The 14,488-nt window shown below is 34.8% G+C and overlaps 2 protein-coding genes across 3 annotated transcripts in view; one reads left to right on the top strand and one right to left on the bottom strand.

Annotated features, from left to right (window-relative positions):
- The first annotated feature begins 47 nt into the window (after positions 1 to 47).
- LOC138713327 (piggyBac transposable element-derived protein 4-like) lies at positions 48 to 7,476 on the top strand. Its single transcript, XM_069845332.1, has 2 exons — positions 48 to 483; positions 2,050 to 7,476. The coding sequence occupies exons 1-2, from the start codon at positions 267 to 269 to the stop codon at positions 3,612 to 3,614; spliced, it is 1,782 nt and encodes a 593-aa protein (XP_069701433.1). The 5' UTR covers positions 48 to 266; the 3' UTR covers positions 3,615 to 7,476.
- Positions 7,477 to 8,909: 1,433 nt separating this feature from the next.
- Positions 8,910 to 14,488, bottom strand: part of l(3)72Dn (UTP4 small subunit processome component l(3)72Dn) — a 66,626-nt gene continuing 61,047 nt past the window's right edge. For both annotated transcript variants that reach the window (XM_069845326.1, XM_069845323.1), the window contains exons 14-15: positions 11,996 to 12,130; positions 8,910 to 10,668 (exon numbers count right to left, since the gene is read on the bottom strand). In XM_069845326.1, coding sequence (XP_069701427.1) covers positions 10,549 to 10,668; positions 11,996 to 12,130 — 255 coding nt within the window. In that variant the 3' untranslated portion in view covers positions 8,910 to 10,548. The remainder of the gene's footprint in view (positions 10,669 to 11,995; positions 12,131 to 14,488) is intronic.

Here is a 14,488-nt window from a genome sequence, read left to right as displayed (position 1 = left end):
ACTTAGGAAATCTTACACCACACCTTTAAGCTTAACTCGCAACCTGAGGAGTCTAATAATAACCTCGCACATGTAAGTTAACTGACGTCATCCTGTGTGTCATTTGGGATTGATAGACCCAACGCGATAAGTCAAGTTACAGATTCTCCGCTTCAAAAACAACAAAATAATTCTTCAGTTGTTGGCTTTCGCGAAATTTATATTGGAGTACTTGTTGGAGGGAGTAATATTGCCGTATTAAATTTGATTATTGTTATTTATTGAATATGAATAAAGGGACATACGACTTTCAAAATGCTGAGGATATGAAGGAAGTGCAACGTCTTATTTTTGATTATAATGAATTACCAGTTGATGACAATTTTCAAGAAACTGATGACTCTGATTCTGAAGATAAAGTTGAATCGAGATCCGTAGATTCAGATACAGATCATGAAGTTGATGATGAAAACGCTGAATTAGGAGACGCCAATTATTTTATTGGTGAGTACCCGGGAGAACTTGTAGATTACCGGGAACAACTGGATAATACGCACGGCAGACCAATATCGATAGTCGACTCTACTCGCTGGCCACTAGTCACCGGGCCGTACCGAGCCGTATCAAACAAAATATAATCGAAATGGTGGTAGTCAAATTCGCGACTATATTCTTAAATAATTCACTCCATTAGTCAAGTTCAAGGTTTTATGTAGTACAACGGCGGTTTTTTTGAATGCATTAAATGAAAATGAAGATGTAATAAGATAATAAACTAGGTTATCACAAGGAAATTAACAGGCAAAAAGATGTGTTTCACGGCATACAATTAAAATGACGGAAAGTAAATTTCCGGTTAATGTTCGCCAAAGCGTGAAGTACGTAATTATGACGGCGTTGCTGTTTTATTTCTGGCCTACAGAAAAATACCTAGCCTTTTACGAAAAAAAAATTTAAGGACCATGAAATTATTCACCGCTTTCATTATAGGCCTATTATTTTTTAACAATATTACGAATCAAAAACTGTCATATTATATAATTTTAACTACTACATGGACGAACCAAATCAAGCTAACCTAACCTAACCTAACCAAAGCTAACCTAACCTAACCAAAGCTAACCTAACCTAACCTAACCAAAGCTAAGCTAACCTAACCAAAACTAATCTAACCTAACCAAAGCTAATTTAACCTAATCTAAGCTAATCTAACCTAAGCTAACCTAACCAAAGCTAACCTAACCTAACCTAACCAAAGCTAAGCTAACCTAACCAAAACTAATCTAACCTAACCAAAGCTAATTTAACCTAACCTCAGCTAACCTAACCTAAGCTAAGCTAATCTAAGCTAAGCTAACCTAACATAACATAACATAACCTTCGTAAATGCAAGGCCTGTAACCGGAGCAAGAAGGGATCTCAATCATTTAATCTGCAAGTACACGCAAAAATAAATTCAAGTAAGGATCACGGTCCCACTGCATGAGAGGTCCGCGCATGCGCTACAGCAAAACTGTTTCTGTCCCGAGCCTCTCATCTAAGGCACTCGTCATAATTTACTCGCAATATTTACGCAAATACACATTGTCGCTAACAGTGGTGCTATCTCTCAATAATGTTCAGAACGAAGGAGGTAGACAGAGAGAGAAAAAATTTCTCCCGCCAACTACGCCACACACCAACGTCATGTTCTTATGTTGGTGACATTGTGTATTTACTTAAATTTGGTGCTAAACGTAACGGCACGGTTCAAAGTGACCGTGCTAATTCTCCAGTATAGCGGATTACCGGTATTATTATTATTATTATTATTATTATTATTATTATTGGGTGAAACTAGCGGCGAGGTAGTTTCGGCGATTTCGAAAGTGAAAGTCGTTGAATTTATAAGAATTTTTTTCGTGGAGATGCAGTTGATCCTATATGCAAGGTATAATAAAAGCCTAAACTAACCAAATTAATTTGTCACAGATTCGTATAAGCGGAGTACGAAGGGAACTATCTCAGCGCTAGTTCAGCCTTACAGTGATTCTATTGATACAAGTAGTTTCCACATTTTTTTACTTATAGGTAAAGATGGAACGAAATGGAAGAAATCACCGTGGAAAACAACACACACAAGACCCCATAGGCCTAATATTTTGGCAAAACTACCTGGTGTGATGCAAACTGCTAAGGATGCTGAAACGGAATTTGATTGTTGGAAACTTTTTGTTAGTGACATTATATTAGATATGATTGTTGAAAATACCAACATTTACATAGAGAATCTGAAGGAAAAAATCACTCGTGAAAGAGATAGGAGACCTACAGATGTAATAGAAATGAAAGCTTTTCTAGGATTATTATACCTTGCAGGGATATTTCATGGTGGTCATCAGAACATTCGCGACTTCTGGACAACAGATGACCTTGGTGTGAATATTTTTAGAATGGCAATGTCTGAAAAACGATTCCGATTTTTGGTAAGATGTATTCGTTTTGATAATAAAATCTCAAGAAATGAGCGGCGAAAAACAGATAAGTTGGCAGCTGTAAGAGAGATATTCACAATCTTTGTTAACAACTGTAAGACACATTATTCTCTGGGTCAAAGTGTAACTGTCGACGAACAGTTACTTGCATTTCGCGGCCGTTGTGGCTTTCGCCAATATATACCATCAAAACCAAGTAAGTATGGTATCAAAATCTTTTGTCTGAGTGATGCAAAAATGTTTTACACTTCTAACATGGAGATATATTGTGGAGAGCAGCCAGATGGGCCCTATCAACAAGAAAATTCCGCAGATGCTGTCGTGTTGAGACTTACGGAACCAATTCATGGAACTGGAAGGAATATTACTGCAGATAATTGGTTCACTAGTTTGAAGTTAGTGAAGGAATTAGAGGAAAGAAAACTATCTTTCGTGGGGACAGTACGAAAAAACAAAATGGAACTACCTTTGAATTTCACATCTCCAAAAGGCCGTCAGCAGTATGACAGCATATTTGGGTTCACAGAAAACGAAACTCTTGTTTCATATGTTCCTAAAAAGGGCAAAACAATAGTCCTCCTTTCAAGCCTACATGTATCAGAAAATCAGGTGTCGGACAGTGTAGAGAGAAAGCCTGAAATCGTACTCTATTATAATGACACCAAATCCGGAGTTGATGTGGTTGATAAATTGTGTGCTAAGTGCAGTGTGGCTAGATCAACGAGGAGGTGGCCAACGGTAATTTTTTACCACATCTTAAACATTGCAGTTATTAATTCAAGAGTGATTTTCCTAGAAAACAAAAATATACACTCCAACAAACGTGAGTATCTGAAAACATTAGCTCTCTCTTTATTGTCAGAGCAGCTACAAAGGAGAGCACTAATAAAGAGTCTACCAGATGAAATAAAAGCTCTGCTGGCGAAACACCGACCAAAAGGACCACCCATGGATGATTTGGAAGATGCTTCGGAACCCAGCAGCAGGAAAAGGAGGCGATGCCAACCTTGCTATAAGGAGACAAGAAAGGATTGCCGCAGTAAATATTCATGTGAAAAATGCAAAACATACTTGTGTTTGAACAAACATGCAAAAATAGTCTGTGAAAGGTGTCTACTCACTGACAATGAAGAAGGAAGACATATCAGTGATTGTGATTAATTGAAGAACAAGAACTTCTGATTTAAATTAATTCATTGTAATAATTTTATGTTTATTGTATTGAAGATATTGTATCATTGTAATTTTTTATTTCATGTCTATTTTTTTTTTCAAGATTACATAGGCCTATTTCGTAATTTACTTTTGCTGTAAGCATATAATATTTACAACAAAATATAGAATACCGGAAAATGAAAATCATTAACAGTGCGAAAAGAAAGATTAGCATTCTCAATTTAAGTTCATTGTAATAATGTTAGAATTATTAGGCCTATATTGAAGACATATTATTGTGGTAACTTTTTTATTTCAAGTTTTCTTTTTTAGATAATACATTTTGTAATGTTTTTCCTCCAAATGTGTAATATTTACAACAAAATGTATTCCATGAAAATAAAAATAATTAATCATGCAAAAAGAAAAAGCAACATGGGTCTAGCAGACTCATTGCGACTAATGGCATTCTGCAAACTGGTGTGCCTAATGGAAAGTTAAAATGTATTACCAGTAGGCTATTTATTTCGTATTTCCAAATACAGTAGTACGTACTTAACTATGGGTATAGCATAAAGTATGTAGAGATCCTGAAACAAAATTCAGATGGCCCAAATTTTATTTCTGGGTTTGTACATTTACTGATAAACAGTGTCCAGAACTTCCGCATTTTGTAGTCAACTTCGAAGTGAGATATGTACAGTAGGGCAAGTGGAATGTCCCATGCATATCAGTCCTGAGGCTTCATATACCTTCAGTTTCTGGCCTACAATTGTTTCACCAACTCTGTTGAAATAAGTAGTTTCTGAGCTTTAGTAGCAATGTTAGAATCGTCTACCTTTCTGGGGAGTTTGGTGCTCAGACTGCATCTTCCTAGAATTTTACATTCAAGCAGGATAGGACCTGGAGTTTCTTCTTCCTGCTTGCACATTTTGCAAATGGTATTCTCATTAAACAGCCTCATTTGCTTTATGTGTTTCTGGACTACACATGTCCCGTTATCCTGTTGGCCCTTCTGTTATTCCTATTCATTTTAATAAGATATTTTCGAAAAGCCTGACAGGGAGCTTTGAATAAGGTTTTTCCTATTCTTCTATTTAAGATTCAAAGGTTGCAATGGGCTGGTCATTTGGTTAGAAGGAATGAAGGTCACATACCCACAGCCTTCATAAATGAAAAATGTTATGGCATACCCAAGAAGGTACCGGTAGTTCAACAAACATTGTGTGGCAAAAGAAGAATAGAAAAATATAACGCCACTTAGGAAAACTGAGAGAGATAATACTGAAAACCTATTAATGATTAAAGCATGGAAAACCAAAGCCAAATAATGGTACTTATAGAGGGGATGCATTAAGGAGGCTAAGGTTCAATTTGCATTATAGCACCATTGCAGAAGAAGTAAAATACTAAGTTCCGTCTCTAGGAAAAATTCCCATGTTTTGCAATATTCGTATTTGATCCACTGTAGACTTGTTTCTGACTCTTAGGAGACATAACCAGCTGATTCTTGTTTATTTAAGGGGGTTTTCCGACCCTTCCTTGGCCAGATGTTTTGCTTTTTCATTTTCTTCTGTACCTAGATGTTTAGTCCACAGCTGTGGAGTAACAGGTCTGACTGTGAAATGAGCAGATCTGGGTTCAAATACTGGTTAGTGTTCTTTTCCAAGGTTTTCCCTCAACCAATTGAAGCTGAATTGCTGAGTAACTTTCGGCATTGGACCTCGGACTCATTTCACCAGAATTAATTTTATTCGCATGCCATTATCATTACAGGCCCAGGCAGAGTGCGAATTAATGGGGGAGGATAATGGGGATTTCCCCCCTGTTGGAAAGTTATCCCCTCTCATAAATTCATATTAACATCCCTGCCTGGGATAACTTCTATCCCCTCCCCCTTCATAAAATATAATTGTTTTAATACAAGTATAATATGTACTTTACAAAGTATAAAGTAAGCAAAGAAAATAATATTGATGTATTATCATCACCAGCAAACTAACAACAATCAATCAGTAACTTTGGAATTACACATCTTATCTTAAGCCTGCTCGTGGATATAATAATAATAATAATAATAATAATAATTATTATTATTATTATTATTATTATCATCATCATCATCATCATCAGGATGTGAGACAAGCAACTCAGTGCAACCAAGCGTTGTGCTGTATCGAATGAGGATAATAATTATTTTATATATATTATTCCCTCTTTAGGATTCTATCCCCCCCTCTTCAGAAATCTTCTCACCCTGAGCCCAGGTTAAGTTCAGAATGCAGTGTGCTGTACATGCACAAGAGCGCAACTGTTCAGCAAAAAAATAATTCACAAAAACAAGTGGTAAACCGCCTTCGACCCCTTCTTCATATAAAGAAATACATACTTGAAATACCTAGATATTCAAGTACAGACTTTGATACTAACTCAGGTAGAGATCATGCTAGAGTCAAAATTGCATATTACAATTATAAACAGGTCTGTGCACAAGATTTGAAAATGGGAGGTGATATTTTCCCAGGTAACTCCCATTAACATAGTTCACACTGCATTGAACTGTTGTCCCCGCAAGTTAGTTTAGTAGCTGAAAGAGAAATTTGCAGAGAGCAGAAGTCCATCCTAGCAGCAGTGCCTGAATCCCTCATGCGAATCGAGTAAAATATATTTGCTTTGAGTGGTCAAAGAGTTGGTTGTGTTTAGTATTGCCTTAACTAAAAACATAAGCACTGTCTGGTAGCAATCGAGATTCAACACATATTCACAATAAGAAGAGGCAGATTATATGGGCTGCAATTGCTTGTTGTGATGAAGAGATGAAAATAATTAGACAAATGAAGTTCTTACTCATGAAAGTGATGTAAGTTGGCCAGTCTAATTTGTATGTGGCAAAGTGATTTGAATGCTATAATTGTGTAATCTTCAGTAGCTCACCTGGGAAAGTAACTGGAAGTTAAATGATGTTTCAAGTTTATTAAGTAATTAGGCATTATTACTGACAGCATTTAAGGTGAAATAAACATGTTTCTTCTTTATGTAACAGACTTCGTAAAGCAATATATAAATGTGTAAATCTTCACTCTTACATCCTTATAAATATTCTGTGATTAGTTTATTTAAGTTTGGTTCAATCTGTCATTCAGTATGGTATAATCGGATGGGGAGGAGCAACAAAATTTACACTTTCTCTGCTCATATTGCTTTAAAAGCGGATAATTAAAATTTGCTTAAACAATCCACTTGATTATCCAACAAATTTGAATTATTCCGATTTTGATGTTTTCCAAATTGAACAAATATATATACATTACTTAAATATTACCATAAAAATTGTCTGAAATATAAAGGAAAAAACCATGTTTATCTTACCAGAAGAAATTTGACATGTCCTTTAGCTGAACCTAAACACAGCCACTGTAATAATCATAGCCAGAGTTACGGGCCAATGTTATACAACTCTATTTTGATAATAAATCCTGACCTAGGTTATGTTAAGTTTAATAAATTTAAGAGTGTCGAAGTATTGGAGAGCACGAATGCTAATGGCTTCATTGCTAGATGCAAGGCATTGAAACAACAACCTAAATTTAAGAGAAAAATTAAGCAAATTATATAGTCCCCTTTTCCTTTTTTTTTTAATTTAAATATACTATTCATTCATTCCATATTGTTCTTAATTTGATTCTCTATTTTTATCTTTCTAATTATCTGTTTTGTAATTTTACTGAATCCTTTAGTACAAGATAGTTATTTATAGGAGCTTGCTCAAATGGGTGTGCACTATGTAAATAATATGTACCATATTTATTTTGTATTTTATGTAGCAATAAATGCTAAATATAAACACATGGCTACAGTGTGTTTATCATGTGAATTATTTTTCTTAGTTTTATTACTTATTTATTGTTGTGTTTTTATTGATTATATACTACAGTATGATTATTTAGTCCTGACAGTTGCAGGAGATGTGCGCCTGGGTCAGGCAAGTCCATTTAGTTACACCAAGGGATGTTTGGGTTAGTCTCTCACTTGCCTTCGGAGCGATCGGATGTCACACATGTGGAGCAGTATGTTTTTAGTACAGTTAAGCTGTACCGCATTTCTTTACTGACCGCTTGCCCTTATCTCTGCTCCGGAGCTCTCCCCATTACTCCTGTTACTTCCCCTCTTTTGCGTCGCCGAGGTGTCAGGACTAAATAATCGGTCTGTACCTGTGTACGTACATTTAGAACAAGGAACAGAGTTTTTTTTTTTTTTTTTTTTTTTAGGTGGAAGGATACCCATCTTCCATATCCATTCTTAGCACTATAACATACTTCATATTATTCCAATTGAAAACTGCTACATCACAATCCATCGATGTATAGTGTACCTAATCAATCAATCAATCAGTCTTTGATTGACAGACAGAATGAATGACTGACAGACCATCGTTAATGGACACTTTTCACACTGATGAAAGTGCGAATGTGTCTAAGTAATGCTTAACAATGTTTTGTAACAGTATGTACAATTTACTGCTTATCACTCTTCCAAGTACAAAATATATAGCTGCAAGGGAGCCACACAGCACTAGGGAATCCAGCTATCAAGAGAACTTTTGCGAACTATCGTAGGCAGTGAGGAAAGTGAGACGTATGCACTCGTATGGAATACCATCACTGGTTTCTATGGCTAGAAAACATACAGTCATTGAAAAAATATGATCTGTAAACATTTATTTATACATTTCTTCACAGCAAAGAGTACTATCTTTTTCCTTTGTAAATCTAAACCACAGCCTTCTGGAACTGTATTCAACGTGTATTTAGACACGTTTATATGATAAGTCAATCCCTGGAATGCTTACAACGGTAGTATTTTAAGTATAGAAAGAAGGCTGTAGTCTGTAGCTTGTGGTGGCCATTGTTGCCAATTTAGTGACTGTCATTTTTGTTGTTGCACTATTTATTAATAATTAAGTAAGCTTTAACATTATTTTAAATTATAAGTCTCAGTGGACATTGCAAAATAATCTAGTAAATAACTGAAATAACTTGAAATTATCTTATTAAGAAATTTAATGTGTTACGTAAGCCTCAGAGATTCGCGTTACTGATTCCATCGAAACAACTTATTATATACATCATGTGCATATTGTAAGGGAAGGGTATGCCTTTTTTTAAATCGAAAACCTTGAAGTAGCAGGGGAAAACCTTGAAGTAGCATTCCGCCTCTGGTTTTTTCCCCACTTCCCTCACTGATCACAGGAGAGGAATGTTTAGCATAACTGTATATGTAGTCTAAATAAAATACAGCAGAAACATAATATAAAATAGTTTTTTCGTCATATTCATATCAACAGATAAAAAATATAATAGTTATGAGGTATGAACATATCAAAAACTCAATAACCTCTCTTCATAGCATATTCAGATACAATGGCAATACACGGACATTTCACATGTACCTTATGTGGAATTCAAACTCATGACTGAGTTTAATGTAACTTCAATTTTACACTTAATGTTGATATTCTTTAAATATATTTTACACTACTTATAAAAAAGAATTAACATGTAATCCTCATTCCATACAAGAAAACTCCACATGTAAACAAATGCACGTCTGAAGCCCATCTCATTAGCTGCAGGGCAAAGAACTTCTTTATGGTGTCTAGAATACGAGGTCAATTAGTTCCCTGTCTGAAAACACAACTTCTTGTATACTTTCAAAGACTTAATGGGAAATGTGCTGTTTTTCTAAACACGAAAAGGGAATATGACATATGAAGTCTTTGAAAGACTAATAAAGGTTGTCGAGAAGGAATGTGATTTGTAGGTAAGACGAGCATTGATTACTGGCAATGAGGTGTGATCAAATAGCAAGCAGATTGTGCAATTTATGTATAGCTGTGTCACAACTCAGAACATAACCCAAACATGGAGATAGGAATGTCATCGATCAATCAGTTTCTGTATGCTCCTTGTACTCTGCAGAATATGGTATCAGTGCTGTGCAGTTTTAAAATTGCATATTAACATCCTGCGACATATGTAATAGTATAAGCTATAATGGCTGACATCGTTGTAAGTAATTCAGGACTCAAACATCATAAAGGAAAACCCTTTAGAAGCAGTGTGCTATCTGATATGGACACTTCATTATGTAAGTACTGTACATTCCTGTAAAAATCTCGCATGCATCTGATGCTTAATGTCAAGTTGTTAGTTTAAAATAATTACCTGTTATGTCACGTCATCTATCATTGTTCCACACATGTCGAACCATGCCTCATTTTCCAGAGCAAACATAGGACCAATCAGGGTGCAGAATGCAGAAGGATTTTGCGTTATGTTTGTTGATATGCAGAGTCATCTTGCATGGAATGAAGATTAACTTAGTATTCTGAACTTCATTGAAAAGAAAAATCATTCCTTGCCTTTGCATAAGACTAAACCTAAGACATTTCGATATATAGATTGTTAATATACTGATATAGCTGATTCAGCTAATCTTTCCAAAAAAAATACGAAAATGAAATCGCACGAAAAAAACGCAGCAAGTTAATACAAAGAAGAGAGCATTTTTCAAAATATTTAACATTTACAGAGTTAAAACTCTTCTTCATACTTAAATTTCTCAGTACACAAGTTTCAAATACAAGTACCATAATTAAAAAAGTCTTCTGTATATCGTAACAAAATGGTCTCCATAGTTTTCTAGGCTCAGGAAACATTAAATTAACACGATTTTGTAACAAGAAAATATTTACAACAATCATTTTCAATACTGTGTTTCAAATTACAGCACAACATATCCAATATTTCATATAAAACTGTATGAAGTATGCTAAATATAGCACAAGTTACAAATATTGCATATATTAATATCCGTTGGGAAAAATACAATTAGTATTGTATCTAATAAAATATGTAGAGTTAGCACAATCCAAATCACTTCACATAGCACCGAACCTCTTCACTTTGAGTGCAGGAGGAAGTTTTTCAGTAAGTGCAGATGGACTCACTTCTACAGCTACCAGTTCGTCATCACTCAGCCACCCCAAATGAACAAGATGCTGCAAAACACAAGAACACATATTAATAACAACAATTTGTTTATGCATGTAATGGTGTATTTCTTGTTTTGGTTCATGTAATCTTCTTTCAATTGATATTTGTTTTGGTGGTTTTGACATGACTACATTTTCATTGGTGGTACAAACGAAAAAAATATTGCCATATTTTGTGTAACAAAAAGTTCAAGTAGTCTCTGTTAGATGCTGCACATGTCAAAACCAATATAATTTACTGAACAAACAAATAAAAGTATAGGAATCTCATCACTTTTTGAACAATTTTGGAATCTGTCTTTGCTAAAAAAAAGTCTGTCTGCTATTTCTGAACAGTTCTATATATGAGAGATAGCATTTTGGAGAGGTAAGTCCGAGAATTTACCACTGAATTATATGAAATTTGACTTACAATTGGAAAAAACTTAGAAAAGAACCAAACCGAGTAATCACTTCAAGCAGAGTACAAACCCATACCTGGGCATAGCTTCAGACCACTACTGCTACTAAGCCCTTAGCGGTCATTATAATACTATATTTATTTATTTAATGCAGAGTTAATTGACAAATGTTATTAACCTCACAATGATCAAAAGCAAAAGAAATGGAGAATATACAAAGACAATTGCAAGAGTACAACTTAAAAGTAATTAGTTTATAAATTCATCATTTTTTCTCTGGCCTTCCAATATCTGTCCACAAGATTGCTAGCTGAGAGTGATAAGCAAATTTTGATGTGATCAGCGTCCATGACGTCCAAGGTGTTGCAGAGGATACAATATGGGCTTGGTAGGATATATAGGCAATGAAGGTGGCTGCCTAAGCAGTCATGCCCTGTTGCAATATGGAATAAAGCAACAGTTGTTCTTCTAGGCCATTCTGAGAGTGCAGACATTAGAGATATGTTAAGGAGGTTCAAATCATTGAGCGCTGCTTCATCGTCTCCATAGTTGCAAAGTTGGTTACACTGCTCTTCACGTCACATGGCCGCCATTTAAAATTGTCATAAGGTTACGAAAACGTTTAGTATTTTTTTATGCTATTATGTATTACAATAATTATGAACTGATGAATGTACATTACTATATTCAGCACTAGAAATAAACACTGTATGTATTTCAAAACTTTATTTTTAAATATCTATACGAAAATTATTAAATTTCAACATAGAAAAAAGTGTTTGTGCAGTACAGTATGTCTTTACATAACCTATAAACGTATTTTCCAATTATCTGGCAAAATCAGTTATCCGAGATTGACTTTGTCCACAGTTGCCGGATATGAGGAATTCTACTGTACTGTATAATGTTCCGAGTTACAAAAGCATTCTTACCTTGTATTTCTTGATAACATGGAATGCATGTTGAGGATCTGTTATTCTAGGATGAACATGAGAGCTGTCCATACTATCTGACATTGATTTTGGAGAACCAATCCTGGGAATTTTAGCTTCTACCAGTGGCAGTTCCTGCAATATTCATTAACAGCAATAATGTGTCATTATCATCGTAACTGAAACTCTCAGGTTTTAAATATTTGGAAACATATGCATGTAAAGTGGGTTCGAATTTCATGTTAACCACCAGCAAGTCATTGATTTAACAACAATGCAAATTTAGTCCACCGGCTTCCTTAGTGTTCTGATAATATACTTTACCTTATTGGCCATTGAACATACATGTAATATGCCTTGCCATAGGAACTAAAAGCAAAAACCATTACTTATTAACAGATTCGACATGACTATAAAAACTGTGATCCAATAAAAATCTTTTAACAGAACCTTTAAAACTGCTAAAATTGCTACTGTGCTTAATTGTACTGGGTAATTTGTTATAGAGATTTATATTCATTATTAAAAAGCTATTCTGTGTCTTCGTCAATCTGCAAGTGGGAGTTACTAAATTCGTTTTCATTTTAATATTATAACTATGAACATCTTGAACACTCATATCAACTAGATTTCTTTAGATCAGACCTGCACAAGGTTTGTGCTCTCCGAGCCAGCTCACAGCTCATAAGCGGAATGCAGATATTAGCTGCGCTCTGTATAAGGGTGGACTGGAAGAAGGGGTGATCTCGTACAAAATATACACAAAAAGAAGTACTATTATGAGTGTTTATGAAATGAATTCCCGTTCAGTGTTTGCAAAACTATCTTGGACTAGTATTAATTAATAAAGAAATATTTATTTTACAGAAATAATAGAAATTCTATAGCTACTTAAATGTACAATATCATTTTGTTATATTTTTATTTATCAATACATCAAAACGAGGTTTTATGCTGTTGGCAGCTGAAAGGAACAGTAGCCTACTGATCGTAATGAAACATCAGTTACAGATGTTCGATGTCTGCCTTTATTAAAGCTGATTATAGAAAACAGTTTCTCACAAATATAAATGTTGAGCCTAACATAGCAATCATTTTTACAGCCAGCCTGTGTAGTCGTGGATATTATTGCTAATGATTAGTCTTGTAAAACTCAACCAGGCTAGTAGTATTATTCAAACGATCTTTAACCCTTAGATCACATTGAAGATCAATAAGTTCGAGCTGTAAATCATTAAATGTTATGTTCCGTCTTTTAGATTCCTCCATATTGTACTGTAGCAGTAGGTAAGCAACGTGAAACAATTACTGAGAATAGGCCTACACACTGCACTCCACTAGATAACTGAGTGGTCATTTCCCTCTCCTCTACCTATAGCAAGTCTGTCATTCTGACATATCTTCCTCTCCGTTTCGGTGAGCGGTAAACATGGCTCTCCTGCTCTGAAGGAGCGAGCGCGCTCATTGAGCGCTGTTTGTGCAGGTATGCTTTAGATGAACATAATTCACACACTCGTAGATATATAGTAGGCCTACATAGATGGGAGAGTCAACATTGAGAGATCCCTAAACAATAATTGTTTACATGATGCAGTAGGTAGGGATGATGTTATAATTCTAATTGCATCAAGCCTTTCACCAATACCAAAATCTAGATTCCCTTGATAGAATAATAAATAATATTCTTAACATAATAAATAAGCAATGGACAGAAGACTGGTTAAGTGGACAAATAGGAAGAGCACTATGGAAAATTTTGAAACAACCCAACAATATTAAAATCTACTGTGATATTCCCAGACAGGTACAAACTGTTGCTGCATGAGCTAGAATTGGACACCTTGTTACGAAAGCTTATCTGCATTGATGTAAATTTTATCAGAGTTACCACTATGTAAAAAATGTTTAACAGAAGAAGAAACAATAGAACACATCCTACTTCACTGCATAAAGTGCAGGAAATAATGAAAAACCACTCGTTACATGAAATTCTCACCAATCCACAGCTCTGGAAAATTACATATTTCATTTACAATGGACATTGTGTAATCAGCTTATAGCTGGACACACGTATTAAGAAGTAAGTATAATTCTAATTGTCTTCTTTTGTAGTATAAATAGATGTTTATAGTCACTACTATTTCCTCATAACAAAATTCCATAACTTAAAAGAGCTATGAAAGAAGCTATAATAGGCACTGTTTAAGATATTTAATCCAACACACTTTTTCAGCCTCTTTAAAAGAGATATAAATCTACACAATTTGCTACAGAGCTCTTCAGTATGTTGCTTCCAAGTCAAGTTACTACCAATTAAAAACCAGAAGCTTAACAGCTTGATCAGATTCCTGAGTATGTCTAAAACTAAAATTAATTGTTTGAGTCTTTGTCAATTTGATATTAAGTTTATTTGCATTAAACGAAGTTATTAAGTTGTCCATAATATTAGTATTGTCAACAATCAAGTCATGGGAAACTTCAAACACAGTGACA

The sequence above is a fragment of the Periplaneta americana genome, chromosome 14, assembly GCF_040183065.1.
Source record: "Periplaneta americana isolate PAMFEO1 chromosome 14, P.americana_PAMFEO1_priV1, whole genome shotgun sequence".
Classification (NCBI taxonomy): domain Eukaryota; kingdom Metazoa; phylum Arthropoda; class Insecta; order Blattodea; family Blattidae; genus Periplaneta; species Periplaneta americana.
This window is presented reverse-complemented; position numbering and strand designations above follow the sequence as displayed.

Excerpts from the sequence above, each read along its gene's own strand:
- LOC138713327 (XM_069845332.1), top strand. The coding sequence starts at position 267 with ATGAATAAAGGGACATACGACTTTCAAAATGCTGAGGATATGAAGGAA. Across the intron at positions 484-2,049 it reads AGACGCCAATTATTTTATTG|GTAAAGATGGAACGAAATGG; the intron begins GTGAGTACCCGG and ends TTTTACTTATAG.